The following is a 19598-nucleotide window of genomic DNA, read 5'->3' on the forward strand; positions in this document are numbered from 1 at the left end:
AATCTCAACTATCTGGAATCCTCAGGGAATGAATTGTGTTGGATAATAACATTTTCTGAAAATTTAATTTGTGCCAACACTTAAATAATAGTAGCCATTTTTAGATGGAAAACTCATTAAGATTTATTGCATACTTCCCTGATTTCTTAACCAAAATATCATGATTCAATTTTAACCATTCCTTGATGGCGTAGATAATAGTGGCTCTGTAGTGGATTAAATAACTGTGTGGCTCTAGAAAGAGCACTGGTTGCCCACAGAGAAGCTCTCCAGTCCTACTGAGCTCAATCAGTACATGTGTTTTACCATTATATTGAAATTAAAGTAAATTTTGCTTTGGTTTCTGAAGCCAGACAACCATGCCTATCAAAAACCTTTGAGAGAAGGCACAATTCTCTTAAAGTGAATTGCTTCACAGAATTTAAAAGCATAAATTTGAGCAGAGTGACAGGCAGTTGATATGACTTCACTAATATGTATCATTACACTTGTTCTTGATGGCATGACCAACTCTAGGCCAATTTCAAGTATGAGAATGTAATGCACACACAACTCCTGGGTATTGTATATCTCCGTTGTATCCAATAATAACTCAGGGATATTTAATTAGTTATTTTCCAAGCATATTTACTTACATGTGAAGATGACAGACAGTTGTGGCCAAGGAACAAAGACAAAACTCAGGATTTATAAAAGAGAGACGAGAGAAGGATGAGAAAAAAGACTGCAGACAGTTTGGGAACAGTGGTTCTTGTTTGCACATCTTGGTGGGTGTGTAAACTGGTTAGCTGGCAGCTAAAAGATAGTCAGTTTGGGTATTTCTGTTCTTGAGCAGGCCAAGTTAGTATATCAAACAAAACAATTTCAGCTGTTTATGGTTCATTGGAAAACCTGGAGAGAGGAGCTGTGGGGTACAGGTTATAGGCTGTCTCTGTCCTCTTACAGGGGACTGCTGGTGTCCCTCCATAAGAAGCACTTACTTAGGCCAGGTCTGCTCCAGTGTCCTCAGAATTTCTCACTAGAAAGCCTCTTTCTCTGTCTTCTTCTTTTGAATTATTTGCTTTGGAATTTATTCTTTTGTTCTTAAGAATTTAGTATTATTTTGGTTTCTGGATCTTAGCCATATCCTGAAAACTTATTTCAATGGCGGCTTAATTATTGTCCTATAATATGATTTTTTTTCTGTAACTGACGTTTTCTCCCGTTCCATTGGTGTCACCAAATTTTCCTGGTTATGTGCTCATGATAACTTCCACACTCTTTTATAATTAGGCTTTTCTGATTGGGTAGGTCAGATTTATACTTTATATGATACCATTGCTTCAATAAATCGTCACAATCACATTTTAGCATGAATTTTATGTTTAGAGTTGGGATATTCATTATGGCTGCTGAGAGAATGTTTTATGCTTTTGCGTGTTTCTTGGTTATGCTCATATAGATGAGATAGATGGCTAGACAGTTGAGTGTCTGATTGGTGAATTGTATCGTATCACAGAGTTCCTCCAAGCAAGGAACATTTCAGTTTGTGTAGCTCTTTGCTTGTTCTCTTGGATAAGTGAGTATGTCAGCGGTGATCACGTTGGTCCTCTAATACAGTGGCTGTCAATCTTTTTTTAGCCCTTATATACCTGAAGACAGGTGCCCTCCCATCAGCTGCAGTGGTTACTATGACAGGGATGGTATATGTGTGGAGCCCCAGTCCCCTGCGGTCATATCATAATCAGGAGGAGCAATTATAGTTTGAAAAAGCCCCTAGGTTGTGTGTGTATGTGCTGTCCCCTTAAAAAAAATCATTTCTCTAGTCCTATAAACTTAGATTCTTTAGATAATGTAGTAAGGAAGAAATAAATGATTTTGCTACCTGTCTAGCTTCAAGGGGAGCAATAAATTAACGCATAACACTCACCTTATTGTGCAGTTTGAAAAGAAAACATTTTATAATTCTAGGTTTTGAAGTTTAAAGTGCTCTGCAGGAGGAAAGAGCGGATAACATGAGCGCTGGACAAGTTAGCCCTCCTGCTCCAGAAGAAGCAGCTCCTCCCTCTTCGGAGGAGCCAGCCCCTCCTTCAGAAGATTTTGCCCTTCCTGATCTGGGAGAAGAGGGTCCTCCTCCTTCGGGTGGAAAGTCCCCACCCCCTCCAGGAAAAGCAGCTTCTGCAGAAGATGTTATCTCTCTTTCCGAAAAAGGTCCTTCGCCTTCTGCAAGTGATTATCTGAATCTCATTCCTTCTGATGAAAGGATAATTCTTCCAGACGATGATGAGCCGGATCCACATAGAGTTCGACCTAGGCCTGCACCCCGAATGGTGCAATCAGCGCTTTCTGAAATGCTCTCTCAGTCTTCCCACAGATCCTCCAAATATCGCCGAAGCATGAGTGGCATTCCAAATCTACAGGAAACATTAAAAGAGAGACAGGTTTTGCTTATAATAAGTTTTTTTTATATGTGTCACTTTTATTTCGAATGAAATATTTTGGTGGTTTTTCTTCATAATTGCAATTTTTACATGTGGTTTTCTTTCTTTAGGCAAGATTTAGAGATGCAAGGGAAAGCCGAAAACTGAAAATTGACCCTTTATACAAATATATATTTGAAATTCTATCTGAAAAGCTTGGCCTGGACTTAGTAACTGTTGAAGAATTAATTTTGGATTGCCCATCTGTAAGTTTGTCTTATCATTATTTTTTAATTTCTCTTTGAGAAGTGATTGATGTAAGAAACTGGCATCATTGTCATGAACAACAAAACATTTAGAAAGAGGAGGCTGGAATTTTACTGAGTAGAGAAGCTTTATTTTATATAATTATAGCCAGCTGAATGATCTGTCTAGTTAGGTCTATTATTGAGGAAGGAAAGAGAAGAGTTAGCAGCTAGAATTTGATTCTAAGATTCTAACTTGAAATGACTTTAGAAGTTAGAGGGATAGTCAAGCACAGGTAGAGTAATATTTCAAAAGTACAGGTTATGTGAATTACATACGCAGATTATTTAGATAGAAAAACCAACTGCATAAATATGAGCTAGGGAACAGTGACTGTTGCATGAGTATAGTAGAAAACGGTGAGGCAGTTACCGTATGTCTCAGCGTGCCAGGACAGTCCTGGATTATGCCTACTCTCCTGGCATAATTATTAGCAGTCCCTCCTTTCACTCCTAAAAGGGTCCTAGTTTTGGTTGATGAATTTTATATAGTCACTCTTATTATAGTTAAGCTGTGACTTTCATAGTAGCTCTCAGAAGCAATGTTTTAGCTTCCTTCCTGATAGCTCTGATTCTAAATTAGTTTTCAATAAAAATACTACTAGCTATTTGAGCTTTTTATCAACTCTAGGAGTGGACTGGACTGGAGCCCCAGCAAGACCAGTGAGCAGGTGCATGCTGGTGTTGAGCTGATTGTCCCACTGAATGCACTGCTGAGGGAGTTGCGGTGGGGGCAATGTTTGATGAGGTTGTCATCATCAGGGTCCATACCCCCTGCTTTTACAGGGAACAGTGAACCTGGGCAACACTCTTTAGCTTGCTCTAGGAACCAAGATTCTGTTGAATGGTTCCTAAAAGAGCCTCTCTTTTGCTTGATGCAATGTGTTGTCAAGTTCTGGAAAGTTGTCTGCCCTTCATTTCTTCCAAGACCCTTATAAAAGCTTAGAACTGGCCATCCCCTGACAGTATGAATGGGATTGCTCATGCTCCTGCTCGCTTAGTGTGTTACATTGAGATGGGAATGTGGTTGATGCAGAGGGATTGATAGCTCTGAGCTATTTTAATGCCAAAGGATAGAAAAATGCATGATGTGTACATAAAACAAGAGATGCCACAGCCAGCAACTGGAAGTGGGGTATGGTTTCCCAGGCCACCAGAGTTTCCTGCGGGAATGTACTGGTGCGGTCAAGGATGGCTTCATAGGCATGTGGGCTGTGTAGTAGAATAGGCCTCTGTGCTGAAGGTCCCTGTGCTTGGTTTAATGATCTCCTGTGGCCATCTTGAAATTCTTAATAATTTTTTAACAAGTGGTCCTGCATTTTCATTTCTGTAAAATGAAATTCTGTAGCCTGTCTTGGCTGTGGGTGATATCCTCTGTGTAGCAAGAGGATGCTCTTTGCCATTCTCAAGTTATTTTTGTTTGTTTGTATTTTTTTGTTTGTTTGTTTTAATACTCTCCTGGCCTCCCTTCCCTACTGACTGTTTTGGCTCCTCTGGCGACTCTGGCTATGTGTCTGCCTATTTTCCAAGTAGAAGAAAATGGTGCAAAACAACCCTATATGCATCCCTGAGCAGATGACTACGACGAGATGAAGGAAAGACCTATTTCTAAGAGAGTGTTTCTCTATAGACCCAGGCTTCCGGCTTGTCCTGAGGATCATTCCTGCACTTGGTTAGAGAGGAAACCAGAGAGGTGATCAACCTTGTTTCACCTGAAAATTGCTAGGCCATAAATTTGGCTAACCCCACAATTGGAATCCCAGCAGCTCTGTGAAGAGTTTAGGCATAGACATTGGATCTGGCCAGTGCCTTCAGAGGCGGACAGCTGCTAGGACTAAGTCGGGGTCGGGGGAGATGGGTGCCTGCAAAGCTGGTAATCTCACCCTTAAATATTTGCCACCTGGCTTTCTGGGCTGGCATTCTCTGCTTGGAGGAAGTCTTTCTCACCGACTAGCATGCTGGCCAGGAAGTGGGAGTGCCATATGCCTGCAAAGCCTTCTGTTTGTCATTCCTGGGGTATGTCTCGGACTTTGGGTCTAAGTGGTTAGATTCTTCCTTTAAGGCTGTCACAGACTAGGCCAGACACTGCTTAGGCTGCAAGAAAGGAAATCTGGGTCTTAAGGGAAGAATCAAGCCAGGAAAGGTGGTTCCCTAAGAGTTATCTGTGAATTGGAAAGCCACGGTGGAGGGAAGATAGTACAGTCGGGAGGGAAACCAATGTCAAAATCTGGGAGAGATTAGAGTGCTTATTTGGTTGAAGGGATAGGGCAAGGACATATAGTAAACTGGCATCAAGATTGGTGGACAAATGTGTAAGAAGATGGAACAAGGAGCAAGGGGTGGCATGGTTGGGTGTGATGGTTTAGGAAACTGGGTACATGGAAAAGTTTTCCTGTTATGTGAAGCCCGGTGTGCAATTCAGAGCGAAAGCAGCTCACTAAAGGTACCACAAAAGTGGTGGACAACAGAGGGTGTGATGGTTATTTTGTTTGCCTTCAGATCCATTATCCACTCTTCTCCACCCTGCTCTGTGGCCTGGAAGGCCGAACTTTCTTGAATCCGTCATCTGGGCTCCCTTGCTCTCTGGCTTTCACGTGGCTCAGCCACTGGGAGGCACCAGCAGGAGATTGGAGGGCGGACGGGGAGAGAAGTCTGAGTTCTTTCCACTTGGCCTTGTTTCTGGTCTTGGTCGTGTCCTCCCATAGCTACAGCTCCTCCCGGGCATCCCCTCTCCCCCAGCTCCAGTTCTCAACTTGCTTCAAGCTATGCCATTCTCTCCTACTCCCAGGCTTTCAGGCTCTGCGGTGGTACTGGCTTTCCTTCACTGCTAGTCCTCTTATCGCTGCTAGTGCCACAGCTTCCTTTAACCCCGTTCTGGCCTCTAGAAGTAGCTTCTTTATTGTAATGATTCTTCAAAAACTCCTTTGATGGGACTCCTTTTCTTGCCAGGACCCTGACCAATACAGAGGTTTCCAGCACATTGGCTTTCCTGCTTCTGCTGCTTCCCGTTTTACTACTCCCTTCATTCTGCTCTGCTCAAGATAGTCACAGACATTGCTTTCCTGGCTTATGTGACAGTATTTTCCAGAGTCAAGGCAGCAGCAGTACGGTTCTGTGGAAAGAGCGCAGATCTGGAGGGCCACGGCTGCACCCAATTCCAGGCTCTGCACTTGTGGTTGTGTGCCTTTGGGTCCTTCACTCAAATTCTTTTTTGCTTTAGTTTTTCTCTTCTGCAAGAGGGCCATAATAATGCTGCCTTACCTATTGCAATGTTGCGGTGAAGCTCAAATGAACTGTTTGTAAAATGTTACGTATTATAAGTAAATTTTTAATCTGCAGTCATGATTTTTGCCCATGATGGCATTCACTCTGCTGGTCTCAGGAGTACAATGTGTCTAAAAAACAAGAATTTGTTGCATTCGATATTTGGATATTTAGAATAGATTCTAATCCTGCCTTTGCCATACCTGTCACTGTGTATCTTGAATAAACTCTTTGAGCATCATTTTTTTTTTATTTACAAAATGATGAAGATTAAGTTATGTAAAATGCCTGACGCAGGGCTTGGTTCATTTTATTGTAGTTCCCTAGTCATTTTATTGATTATCATTTTCTCTTTTATTTAACAGCTGGAAGCATTTACTCGTTTTTTTATGAAAGATGGTTGTAAGACATTGAAATTTCTGTACCAGGAAGGAGATGTACCTGGTCTGGGTAAGGATGTTTTACAAGGGTAATGTGCTAGGTATTAGTTAATGAATGTTAAAATGCAACATATCTTTTCTCTTATACATAGACGATCCCATATTTATAAAAAAAAATTACCAGAAGCTTACATGTGGAAAATATAGTGTCCTAAAAACAATACATTTTCAGCTCAAATATATATTTCAGGCATTACTACAATGAATTAAGGAGAAAACATCTTATAAAAATCATTGTCCTTTCCTGGAGAATGCACATTTTCACTAGAATTTAATTGCATTTTCCCTGAAATACCTGGATGTTTTCAGATGACCAGAAATCGTCGTAACCCCCCCCCCCCCCAAGAGCTCAGCAGCTGCTCCCTGTGGTCCTGGGTCAGCATCTTGTGTCTGCTGCAGCTGTCAGCTGGAATGTCCGGCTTCCCCTACTGTTCACATTATTCTTAAAATAATTAACACTTTACCAGGTTGTTAAACCTTTGTCTTAATAACTAGGTACATGAGCCATCATTTGGTCTCAGACTCCTTATCTCTAAGTCCTGTGGGTTTTACCTTCAGTGTATCCCTCCTATTGGTTCTTTCTCACTTTCCTCCTATGTGACCTTGGGCTGGGCTCATGCCTGCCCTAGTATTCCAGATAGAAAACTAGTATGTGTTACCGTGTTTCCTCTCTGAAGTTCACACTACTTATTCTTGTCAAGTAAATCTTTTATTGTGCTGCTAGTTGTTGAGTCGAGTCCAAACCCTCATTTAACCGCTAGGGCCCGTTGTAACCTGGATACACAGTACTTGTTTAGTCTGATCTATTCTTCCAGACGTGAACTTGCTTTTCCTTTTAAGCAGGTCTCTTCGTTGTTTTCTGTACATACCAGAGTCATTTCTGTGCCCTTTTCTCTGCCCCCTCGACTCTTTCAGAATGCCTTTCTTCTCTCCGCTGAGCCAAATCCTACTCCTCCTCCAGACTCCAGATCATCTCATGCATTCTCTTTTCTATGGAGCCACCCCAGTGTTCCAAACCACATCCATCACTCTCCTCCAAACTCCTGTCTCATTTAAAGTTTGCATCGTAGAATACAGCACTTGATTATGTTCTTCTATTTTCATCTAATTGTTCAATGTATATATCTTTCTTACCCCACAAAATATGTAAACTCATAATTAATGACCAGGTCTGCTCTATGGATTTTCTGTCTCTCACAATTCTTATCCTGTGGCATTATTTTATGGTCTATATTTTCATAACTCATTAAAAATTAAAACAATAGCTGAAAATTAAAGAAATATAAGAAAATATCTATAATTAGAGAAAAATAAAAGCCACCTACATTCCCACTCACTTGAAATAAGCACTGTTAACTCCTTGATGAATATTCCTCTGTAACTTCTTTGGTGTATGTATATATATAGAGAGAGACGGAGACAGAGAAAGTTAGATATGTGTATGTAGAGTATGTGTGTGTGTATATATATAGTTGTATATATAGTTGTGTGTATATCTATATATCTGTATATCTAGTATATCTATATGTTACAAGAATGGGATCCAACTCTACCTATCATTCTGTGATGGTTTTTAAAATTTGTTAATATTCTCTTCTCCATGCCGCTAGATACATTTCTACAATTAAATTTTAAAGAGTTGCGTTGTATTTCATTAGGCTAATGCCACTATTATTTTAAAAACTTATCTCCTATTGTTAAAATTTAGGTTGTTTACACTATTTTGCTCCTTTAAACAATGCCTCAATGAATATCATTGAAGCTAATTCTATGTGGATTAGGAAGACTTTTTAGGAAGAATTCTTAGGAGGGGAATTTCCAGAGAAAGCATAGACATATTTTTAATCATTATTTTTGCTACCTACAAAAGTAATACATTTATCGGGGCTGGCCTGGTGGCGCAAGCGGTTAAGTGCGCGCACTCCGCTGCGGTGGCCCGGGGTTCGCTGGTTCGGATCCCGGGCGCGCACCCACACGCTGCTTGGCAGGCCATGCTGTGGCGACGTCCTATATAAAGTGGAGGAAGATGGGCATGGATATTGGCCCATGGCCAGTCTTCCTCAGCAAAAAGAGGAGGATTAGCAGATGTTAGCTCAGGGCTGATCTTCCTCACACACACACACAAATGTAATACATTTATCAACTTGGTAAATATTCCTCTACATGTGTTTCTTATATGCATGTGCTAACATATAAGTGCTTATTATCATTTTAAAATGTGATCGTATAATACATTTTATTCTTGACTTGCTTTTTGCACTCGATAGTATAGGCTAGACATTTTCTATGTTATTACATATAGATTTACCTCATTTAAGAAATGCTGTACAGTATTCTATAGTACAGCTGCATTCTGATTCTTAGAAACTGTTCTCCAATTGATGGATCTATCAGCCAGGAATATGTTCAGCTGTAAGTAATGGAAATCCTAATAATGTCTTAAACAAATAGGGGGTCTATTTTTCTCTCATAACTATGTAGTTATATTATATTTATATAGTCTAATTAGTCTAGTTTTCACATGCCCACTCCTGCAGGGCTCTGAGACGGGTGTCCTCCAAAATCACAGGACAGGAGGAATCCCCAAACCCAAAAGAAGAAAGGCTAGAAACAAAGCATTTTTGTGGTTTTGGGATGAGGATTTAAACATTTCTTTTATCATATTTTAAATTGGTTATGGTAGTAAATAGGAAGCCTGTTGATTTTTGCATATTAATATTGCAACCAACCATCTAACAGGATTCTCATATTTTAATAGTTTTTTAAAATTAAAGAAAGATTTATAATTAAATCATTAATTTTCACTGAAATTAGTTCAAGGAAGTATTTAATATAAGCTGGGTGCTATGAGTGTATTTATTTAGCAGGGCAGTGGACCTTCTCAAGGGAGTCAGTGAAGGCTTCCCAGAGATGTGATGTTTCAGCCGAGATCTGAAAGATAAGTAAGAATTAGGTAGGCAAAGCGTCGGGGATGGGATAGGAGAATAGCTTGTGTGAAGGCCCTGCTGGAGACCAGGCCAAAAGGGGCAAAAGTGCAGAAATCAGGGAAAGGCACCAGAGGAGCCTGCAATTTAATATTGGAAATTATTGACATCTTTTTGTAGACAAAATAATTTATTCCACAATCATATTGAAAACTTCCACAATAATTTATCAGGTTTGATCGGTTATGTGATCATGTGCTAAGTTCTTGACTTTTGTTTCCAGACTGTGGTCGAACTATTGCTGGAGCGACGAAAGGGGCAAAAATGATGAGATTGTATATAGACAGCGCAGCCCCTGAGAAACTAAAGGGACTGTGTATATTTTTTGTTCGCTGTCGCAATGATGTTGCTATAAATATTAAAAATATTCAGGAGGTATGTTTACTTTTTTTTTTCCAAATATATAATTAAACTTTTTTCCAATTTTATTGAGATATAATTAACGTATAACATTGTGTAAGTTTAAGGTGTGCAATGAGTTGATTTAATACACTTAAATATTGCAAAATGATTACCACCATAGCATTAGCTAACACCTCCATCACCTTACATAATTACCATTTCTTTTTTTGGTGATGATGTTTAAGATCTACTCTCTTACCGGCTTTCAAGTATATAATACTGTGTTGTTAACTATAATCACTATGTTGTACGTTAAATCCCCCAAACTTATTCGTCTTCTAACTGAACGTTTGTACCCTTTGACCAACATTTTTTCCGTCCGAAATTCTGGGCAGAGGCTAGTTTCATTGCTCTCTCCCTGGACTGACAGAGTTTTTCTGGACCCTTTTTCACAGACAGGACGACTTTCAGCTGAGAACTTTCTTTAGGCAAGAGGCTCGGTTTCATTTCCCTCACATTGTATAGACTCCCGGCCCTACTGCCTTCGCTGTGCAGACATTAAAGCACCAGGGAAAGTGTCTACTTGATGAGCAGGCATGTAAATGGTTAAAATGAGGGCAGAATATACTCATTTGTATGTTTTAGAACTCTAATATTCACAACCACTTGTTTTCCTGATAGTTTATAAAATATCTTGTCTATACTTATTGTAGTGTAAAACAGGTTATGATTTGCAGTTCTTTAATGGGATCGGCGTATAAAATAACATTTGAACACCACCCTTTCAGGATGTACTATTTACTGTTCTGGATGCGTCAGAAGGACTCCTAATTGGGATTAGGAATATGCTGGCAAATATATTTCTACCAGCTATTCTTGCAACAAATAGTTGGGGTGCTTTAAACCAGTCCAAGCAAGGAGAATCTGAAAAACACATTTTCACTGAAACCATCAATAGATATCTTTCATTTTTAGATGGTAAGTATAAAATTTAATGTTTAATAAATTACTAAAGATGAGCAAATGAACAGTAAGGTATGTTATGAAAAATAAGCATTAGAGAAAAAATTTCCATCTTGAAAGAAGATGTTAATCAAAATAAGTATAAGACCTAGAGGAAAGTTACCAAATCATTAGAACCTCTCTTTCCAGGGATCTTTGTGGGAAAGAGATATGTTTTCTTTTTGCTTTTCCATTGTAGCAGGAGGATTCTCTCTATATATTATTTGTTAAAAATTTCATCTTACTTAAAAATATATACTTTAAAAAAATATATAGTTATGTTATTTCATATTGTTAAAATATACGGTTTTATTAACAATCATCAAGTCACAATCTAATAATCAATTAGAATTATATTATATTTCTATGAAGTATTAGAACTTTAGCATTTTAGTAATTAGAGCTTGAAACCATACATTGACGTTTAACACGTTAATATTAAACACCTCTTCTCAATATTATTTTTTCCCTTTTAGGTGCTACAATAAGTATTGAGGGAACAGTTAAGTTAAAGAAGGTAGACAATGTTGATTTCTCCAAGCTGCATACCTTTGAAGAAGTGACAGTTGCAGCTAGCAATTCAGAAACTGTTCGTCAGCTAGAGGACGTGCTGATGATATGGTACAAACAGATTGAACAGGTGAGCTGACCCAAGTAATTTCATCAAATGTGAGTTGTAGTTCTCATCTGTGTCCTGGTCATTGCATTTTGTCCCTAAGAGTAAAGGGAAGAGGAGTCTTCCAGATTCTATTATGAAACTCAGCCTATTCTTGACTCTAGTGCAAAATCATTGTTCTCTATGGACCACTTAAAATCAGTTTTAAGATATTTCTCAGTTTAAGGAAGAAACCATGACAATATGGGTTGAGAATGAAATAATGAAGAATCAGGAATAGCCAGCATTTATCTGAATACTTTATTTATTGTTTATACTCTTCATAAGAGAGAGAGGAAGAGGACACAATGGAGAGACTATAGCCACAGCGCTAGACAATAAATAGCTCTTGGTTGATCAACAGAATTGTCTTGTGTTGACAAAGAGGTTCAAACTAGGCTCATTCGTATCAGTACTACAGTGGCAAATCTGCAACTCTCTGGCCAAATAAATTTTCTCTGGCAGTTATAAAAGCAGTGATAGGAATCGGGTATATGTCAGCATTCTGAGAGGTACAAACTTACACTATAAACACTGCCAAAAATCAGATGATATCTAATTGCCTTAAACTGAAAGAGGACCCTAGGAGCCAAGTCACAGATCTCTAGTTCGTGAGCACAGGACAGTAGAACTAGAGAAGAAAATCTTCAGTTATGTGAGGACTATGGGAGAAAAGTCTTGACCAAGCAAGCGTTAGAGGAAAGCATTTCTGATTTTGCCTCTCGTCAAACCATGTTGGAAGGAGGGAGGTGCAGTTGGAGGGGAAAATTAGAGGACTTTGGAAACTCCACCAAGGCCTGGAATGCTGGCCACAGAATTTGCTTCCAGGTGTCACTGGGTAATTGAAGTGGGTAATTAATTGCCCACCAGAGAACTACGGCCACCTACTATGCCACTGCAGGAAGGGGGAGTTGTAACCCATTGTGGAAGTCAAGCTCTGTCCTACACCATGGCTGAGGAGATCCTCTCCAGTTATTATAGCCAATCAATATAGATCTTCTTTCATAAAAGTGAGCAAGCAAAAGAAAATAACTTGATATAAGGAGGGGTAGCATCTTGAAATAAGGAAATCAAGTTGGGCAAATGCAGCAAATGGCCTACAATTAAGCAGAATCAATGCAGGAAATGGGAGAGATCTTTTAAAAAATTACATCTAAAATAAACCTTGACCTCTTGTCATACACAAAAATTAATTCAAGATGGATCATAGACGTAAATATGAAATCTCAAACTAAAAGAAGAGATACATGCAACAACACGATGAATCTCAAAAACATGTTGAGTGAAAAAAGTCAGTCTTAAAAGAGTAATGTGAAAAACAAAACAAAAACTATAAATGAACCAGAACATTATGTAGGACTATGTTAATATCTTCTTAAGCAAGATGCAAAACCCAGAAGCCATGAAAGAAACAACTGACAAATTTGACTACATTAAAAAAGAAAAATTCCTAACTTCCATATGGCAAAAACCACCATAAACAAAGTTAAAAGGTAAATGACCTTCTGGGAGAAAATATTATCAGCATATATACTAAAGAGTTAGTATCCATAATATATGAAGAACTTCTATAAATCATTAAGAAATGGGCAATTCAGAGAAAAATGGTCAAGGATATGAACGATGCTATTCAAGGAAAGTACATGGAGATGTTTGACCTGGAAAAAAAGAGGATTTGGGAGTGACATTACATCTTCAAATATTTGATGGGATTTCATGTGAAATTAAACCTGCACTGCATGTCCCTAGAAGGCAGAAGTAAGACCAGAGCGAGTGTGATGATTATAAGGAGAGAGATTGTATCTTGAAATCAGGATAGTCTTCTCACAGTATTTTTTCCCCCTGAAAATGGAATGTGCTGCATCTCTGGAAGTATCTAGTTTGAGGCTGGATTATCATCTGAGTGATGATATAATGGGAATTAAACATCAAAAGTGACTTAAATTATATAGACTTTCAGCCATTTAGGAAAAGTTTAAATTATGTCTAGTATCCTCTATTTAAGGAGATGGAGAAGCTTGTAAGAAGGTTAGGAAAGAGTTCCATAAACCATCGTTAAAACTAAAAGCATTTCATAGATTAAAGATAGAACCTTCATAGGTTTGAAAAATCAACTATATGTTTTATCTCATTTGTGTTCTTAAAAATTCTATTACAATTTAAGTTATGAAAAGTTATAAACATAAAAAAGTACAGAAAATAATATAACAAACACCCCTGTAACTACCACTGAGATTAAACAGATAGTAACCATTTGCCGTTTTCATGAAAGCTTCCAACCCTTTCCTCCTTCTGTATCACTGTTCTGACGTTGTCTCCTCTCACTCCCTCCAAAGTTTTACATTTTTATTGCATTTGCATATTTATAATATATATAAAGTGTATATATAAATACAAAATATGTATTTGTGTTTAAAATCTTTACATAAATGGTATACCATTAAGCATCCTTTTAGAGCTTTTGTTTTCTCATTTAACATTGTCTTTCTTCCATGTTGATACAAGTAAATTTAATTCATTCACTTAACTGCTGGCTAGTAGTCCTCTATGAAGAATCAGTTTATTACATAGATTTTCAGACATTTAAATTGTGTCTAGTATCCTTTGTTTAAGGAGGTAGAGAAGTTTATTCCTCCATTCCCTCTGAAAGACAGTTGTTTCTACTTTTTTTACTATTACAAAACAATAATAGTACACGTTCAATGAATGTCTTTGTTCAGGTCTCCTTTGCACATGTTCAAGAGTTTCTCAGTGGAATTGCTGGGAGTAGTAGTATATGGATCTTTTATTAAGAGGGTATCACAAAGCCCTCTAAATAGTGGTTATATTAATATGTTTTTTTACAGAAGCATGTGAGAGTTCCCATTTCTTCAAATCTTTCGTTACTCTTGGGATTGCCAGATTGTTAATCATTGCCAGTATGTTGGGTGTGGAGTGGTGTCTTGATTTATTTCGCATTACCCTGAGTACCATTGAGGTTGAGCATATTTTTTTTTTTTTTAATTTTTATTTATTTATTTCCCCCAAAGCCCCAGTAGATAGTTGTATGTCATAGTTGCACATCCTTCTAGTTGCTGTATGTGGGACGCGGCCTCAGCATGGCTGGAGAAGTGGTGCGTCGGTGCGCGCCCGAGATCCGAACCCGGGCCGCCAGCAGCAGAGCGCGCACACTTAACCGCTAAGCCACGGGGCCGGCCCTGAGGTTGAGCATATTTAATGGCTGTTTAGGTTTCCTCTTTGTCGAATTGCCTGTTAATATCCTTTACTTAGTTTTCTTTCAGATTCCTTGATATCCTACTGAATTGGTGGATTTTAAGTAATATTATCTGGATATTAATCCTTTGTTGGTCCCCACTGTGTCCTGCATTTTCATTTGGTATAGTGTCCTTAATCTTGTGCAAGTTTTACATTTTAGTGTAAATATATTAGTTACAAATGGTAATCCAACCTCAATTTAGCTACCTTCAGTGACTAGGGAATTTGTGCTTTTTTAAATTTTATTTAGAAAACCCTTTCCTATTCCAGTGTTAGGAAGATATTCTCCTAAATTATTTATTTATTTAATTAAATTAATTAATTAATTAATTTATGAGGAAGATCGGCCCTGAGCTAACATCTGCAAATCCTCCTCTTTTTTTTGCTGAGAAAGACTGGCCCTGGGCTAACATCCATGCCCATCTTCCTCTACTTTATATGGGATGCTGCCACAGCATGGCTTGATAGGCAGTGCGTCCCTGCACACCCGGGATCCGAACCGGCGAACCCCGGGCCACCGCAGCAGAGCGTGCGCACCCAACCGCTTGCACCACTGGGCCGGCCCCAAAATTATTTATTTATTTTACATAGTAAAATATACAAAAATGAATACAAAAAAAGAAATAAATTATTGCAAAATAAACACCTGTATAACCTTTGCACAAGTTAAGAAATAGAACATTACCAACACCTTACAATCCCCCTGCATTCCTCTTCCAAATTTTAACTCCTATTTCTTCCCCCTAGTAGTAACCACTTTCTTGACAATTATGATATTCAACTCCATGCTTTTCTTTATAGTTTTACCCGTCTCCTGTATTTTTCTTTAAAAGTTTTACCATTTTATTTTATTTTATTTATTTTATTTGTTTTTGTGAGGAAGATCAGCCCTGAGCTAACATCCATCACCAATCCTCCTCCTCTTTTTTCCCCAAAGTCCCAGCAGATAGTTCTATGTCATAGTTGCACATCCTTCTAGTTGCTGTATGTGGGATGCAGCCTCAGCATGGCCCGAGAAGTGGTGCATCGGTGCGCGCCCGGGATCCGAACCCGGGCCGCCAGTATCGGAGTGCGGACACTTAACCGCTAAGCCATGGGGCCGGCCCCACCATTTTATTTTTAACATTTAGGTTTTTAATCCATCTGGAATTGTTTTTGGGTATGTGTATAATGTGAGGTAGAAATCTAATTTTGTCTTTTTTCGTATAGGTAGCCAATTGTCCCAGAACTGTTTATTTAATAGTCCATTCTTTCCATCAAATTTATAATATCACCTCTGTAATATATCAGGTTTATAGACTCCTTTATCTATCCCATTGGTCTACTTATTTGTTTTTTGTACTCATACCATGCTGCTTTAATTTCTGTAGCTTTTTACTAAATCAACATTTGCTATGGCAAGTCCCTTTCAAAATTGCATTGATTATTTCTGGTCAATTTTTCTTCCAAATTAATTTTAAGACTAGTTTTTAAAGTATCATGAAAAACTCTGTGGAGATTTTGATTGAAATTTCATTGAATGCATACATTAATTTAGAGAAAATTGCCATCTTTATATTGTTAAACTTTTCCATCCATGAACATGGTATATCTCTCCATTTATTTAGGTCTTCTTTTGTGTGCTGAAAGTAGCTTTTTAAACTTTCTCCAAAGAAATTTTGCACATCTTATGTTAATGTCTAGATATCTTATCATTGTTATTATTTGTTATAGTAAATGCTACCCTTTTAGAAGTTACATTTTCAGATTGTTAGATGGCTTGTAAAGAAATGCTACTAATATTTATGTATATATCCAGCAACTTTAGTGAATTGTTCACTTTTATTAATTGTAAAAGTTTGTCTCCAGGTATTCTTGAATTTTTTTAAATGTGGCAACCATATCATTTGTGATTATGCCATTTTGTTTTTTCATTTTCAATTTTTGTACCTTTTGCTTGCCTTACTTATCTTGTTCTGGGACCTCCATTACGAGGTTGAATAGAAGTGGGTGGTAATAGTGGCAAACTTGTCCTTGGGTTTAAAGTGATATTTTCTAAAATTTCATCTTTAAGGATGATGTTTGCTGTAGATTTTTGGTAGATACTATTTATCATGTTAAAGAAGGTCCCTTCTACTCCTAGTTTGCTAAGAGTTTTTAACATTGTTCGGTGTTGAATGTTATTTACACTTTTAGCTTTCTTTGTAAAGATACAAATAATGAGGTTTTATCAAAGAGGAAAGTAACATTTCTACGTTCTGTGGATTTTTTTGATTGCAGGTACTTATTGAGAGTGAACAGATGAGAAAAGAAGCTGATGACTCAGGTCCACTCACCGAATTGGAACACTGGAAACGCATGTCAGCCAAATTCAATTACATCATTGAACAGATTAAAGGGCCAAGTTGTAAGGCTGTCATAAATGTGCTTAATGTTGCACATTCCAAACTGTTAAAGGTAAAAGGCCTTTTATTTTAAAGTTTAGTATACTTCAGAACAACCACCTGGAAAATTATCCTTCTTGAACTGCTTCTTTGCATCATATACTGGACTCTTGTATTTAGAAATGTTAAACTTTGAGTAAGGCTTTCTCATATTCCACGATTATTTCCAGAAGAGGAAAAGGAAGTATAGAAATGAAGATTTATTTCTCACACCAATTTTGACAGTACTAATATGGGATGATTGCCATTTATTTGAAAATTGTTTTTGAAATTGTAAATCAGTAGAGGCTCATTGAGGTAAAGAACTACATAGAAAGTCAAAAGCAAAAATGCCCTCTCATCCTACATCTCATTCCCACCATTCCACTTCTTTCCCAGAGGTCATCTTTACTAACAGCTTGGCTTGATTCTTTCCAGGTTCCTTTCTTTTTCTTTCTTTCTTCCATTTTTTTCCTTTTTTTTTTTGCTGAGGAAGATTAGCCCTGAGCTAACATCTGTTGGCAACTTTCCTCATTTTTTTGCTTGAGGAAAATTGGCCCTGAGCTAACATCTGTGGCAGTCTTCCTCTACTTTATATGTGGGTCGCTGCCGCAGTGTGCTGATGAGTGGTGTAGGTCTGAACCCATGAACCGAGGCCACTGAAGTGGACCGTGCTGAACTTAACCACTATGCCACAGGACTGGCCCTTGTTTTTTTTTTTCTTTATTTTTCCTTTAGAAAAAAAGTATATAATACAAATAATGCATGAATACTTTTTTTTTTAATAAAAGATTTAAACAGTACAGATGAAACAAGTCTCTCTTAATTACACAGCCTACCACCCTGTAACTCCTATTCCTGAATGATAAGCAAATAGAGACAACCATAGTTTTCTGTTTTTTTTTTTTTTGTGAGGAGGACTAGCCCTGAGCTAACATCTGATGCCAATCCTCCCTTTTTTTCTTGAGGAAGAGTGGCCCTGAGCTAACATCCGTACCCGTCTTCCTCTACTTTATAAGGGACGTCGCCACAGCATGGCTTACCAAGTGGTGCATCGGTGCATGCCCGGGATCCGACCCTGTGAACCCTGGGCTGCCAAAGCAGAGCGCGCGCACTTAACCGCTTGTGCCACCAGGCCGGACCCTGATTGTTTTTTTTAATATATTTCCTATGGCATTTATATACAAATATGCTAAGTACATATGAAATTACATAGTTTTGTGTTTCTAATTTTTTTATTACATAGTGTCATACTGTATTATTCATCAACTCCCTCTCCTCCCAATAACATATCTTGCAGTTATGCCTGTCAGATCGAGCTGTGTAGTTTTCCAAAATGTTAATGTACCAGGTTAATACAGCAATTTTATCTAATTATTTTCCTGTTTTTAGACAGTCAAATTGTTTCCTTTTTTTTTAAACAGTCTTGAGATATAATTCACATACTATTCATTTCTCCCATTTAAAGTGTACAATTTAGTGGTTTTTAGTATATTCACAGAGTTGTGCACATCTCCACAATCAATTTTAGAACATTTTCATCACCTCAAAAAGAAAACCTGTACCCTTTAGCTATCACCTCCCATCTCCACCTGTTCCCCTTCCCCACCCCAGCCCTAAGTAACCATCAGTCTATTTTTTATCTCTATAGATTTGCCTATTTTGGACATTTCATATAAATGGAATCATATAATATGAGGTCTTTTGTTACTGGCTTCTTTCACTTAGCATAATGTTTTCAAGGTTTATCTTTGTTGTAGCATGGAACAGTACTCATTCCTTTTCATGGCTGAATAATATTCCATTGTGTTGATAATATCACATTTTGTTATTACTTTATGGACATTTGGTGTTTCCACTTTTTGGCTCTTATGAATAATGCTGCTATGAACATTCTTGTACAAGTTTTTGTATGGACATATGTTGCCATTTTTCTTGGTATGTACTTAGGAGTGGAATTTCTGGGTCAAATGGTAACTACTCTATATTTTACTTTTTGAGGAAAATTGTTCCTTTTCTATATGTTCACAAACATTGCTGCAGTTGAAGCTTCTATATGCATACATGCAAGTATTTCCCTAGGGTGTATGCTCCACAATTTTGTCAATACTTATTATTATGAGTTAAAAAAAATTTTTTTTTTGCCAATCTGACATGTGGAAAATGGCTTATTGTATTTTGTCTTTTGCTTATTCATAGTGAATTTGTGCATCTTTTAAAGTTTATTGGCTATTTGCATTTCTTTTCCTGTGAATTGTCTGTTTATATCTTTCCCCCATTTAAAAAAATTCAGATATTATTTGGTACCGATTCTAGGAGTTCTTTATTACTATGGCTATAAATCAATTGTTATATATGTTGGGTGGGGCAATCCGCCATGGTGCCTGAGCATCTCTGCACTTTCTTGCTGGATATGAAAAGTTCACTTTGCTGATAGGAATATTTTCTTGGAGTAATGATCTGTTTTAATAACCCTGACCCATTCTTGAAGACCCAGAGTAATGTAATGTCACAAATAACTAACCTAGAAAAGTCACTCCAGGTAGAAGT

General features: G+C 37.8%; 2 protein-coding genes across 2 annotated transcripts in view; both read left to right on the forward strand.

Annotated features, from left to right (window-relative positions):
* The first annotated feature begins 1994 nt into the window (after nucleotides 1-1994).
* LOC147915701 (dynein axonemal heavy chain 8-like) lies at nucleotides 1995-2704 on the forward strand. Its single transcript, XM_087437822.1, has 2 exons — nucleotides 1995-2420; nucleotides 2531-2704. The coding sequence occupies exons 1-2, from the start codon at nucleotides 1995-1997 to the stop codon at nucleotides 2702-2704; spliced, it is 600 nt and encodes a 199-aa protein (XP_087293948.1).
* A 3629-nt stretch (nucleotides 2705-6333) lies between these two features.
* The window catches only part of DNAH8 (dynein axonemal heavy chain 8), a 290688-nt gene continuing 277423 nt past the window's right edge, over nucleotides 6334-19598 (forward strand). Inside the window, exons 1-5 of the mRNA XM_014782746.2 lie at nucleotides 6334-6418; nucleotides 9616-9767; nucleotides 10523-10712; nucleotides 11213-11376; nucleotides 16906-17082. Coding sequence (XP_014638232.2) covers nucleotides 6358-6418; nucleotides 9616-9767; nucleotides 10523-10712; nucleotides 11213-11376; nucleotides 16906-17082 — 744 coding nt within the window. The 5' untranslated portion in view covers nucleotides 6334-6357. The remainder of the gene's footprint in view (nucleotides 6419-9615; nucleotides 9768-10522; nucleotides 10713-11212; nucleotides 11377-16905; nucleotides 17083-19598) is intronic.

Source organism: Ceratotherium simum, chromosome 13 (genome assembly GCF_057802395.1).
Source record: "Ceratotherium simum simum isolate JZ-2026a chromosome 13, ASM5780239v1, whole genome shotgun sequence".
Lineage (NCBI taxonomy): Eukaryota > Metazoa > Chordata > Mammalia > Perissodactyla > Rhinocerotidae > Ceratotherium > Ceratotherium simum.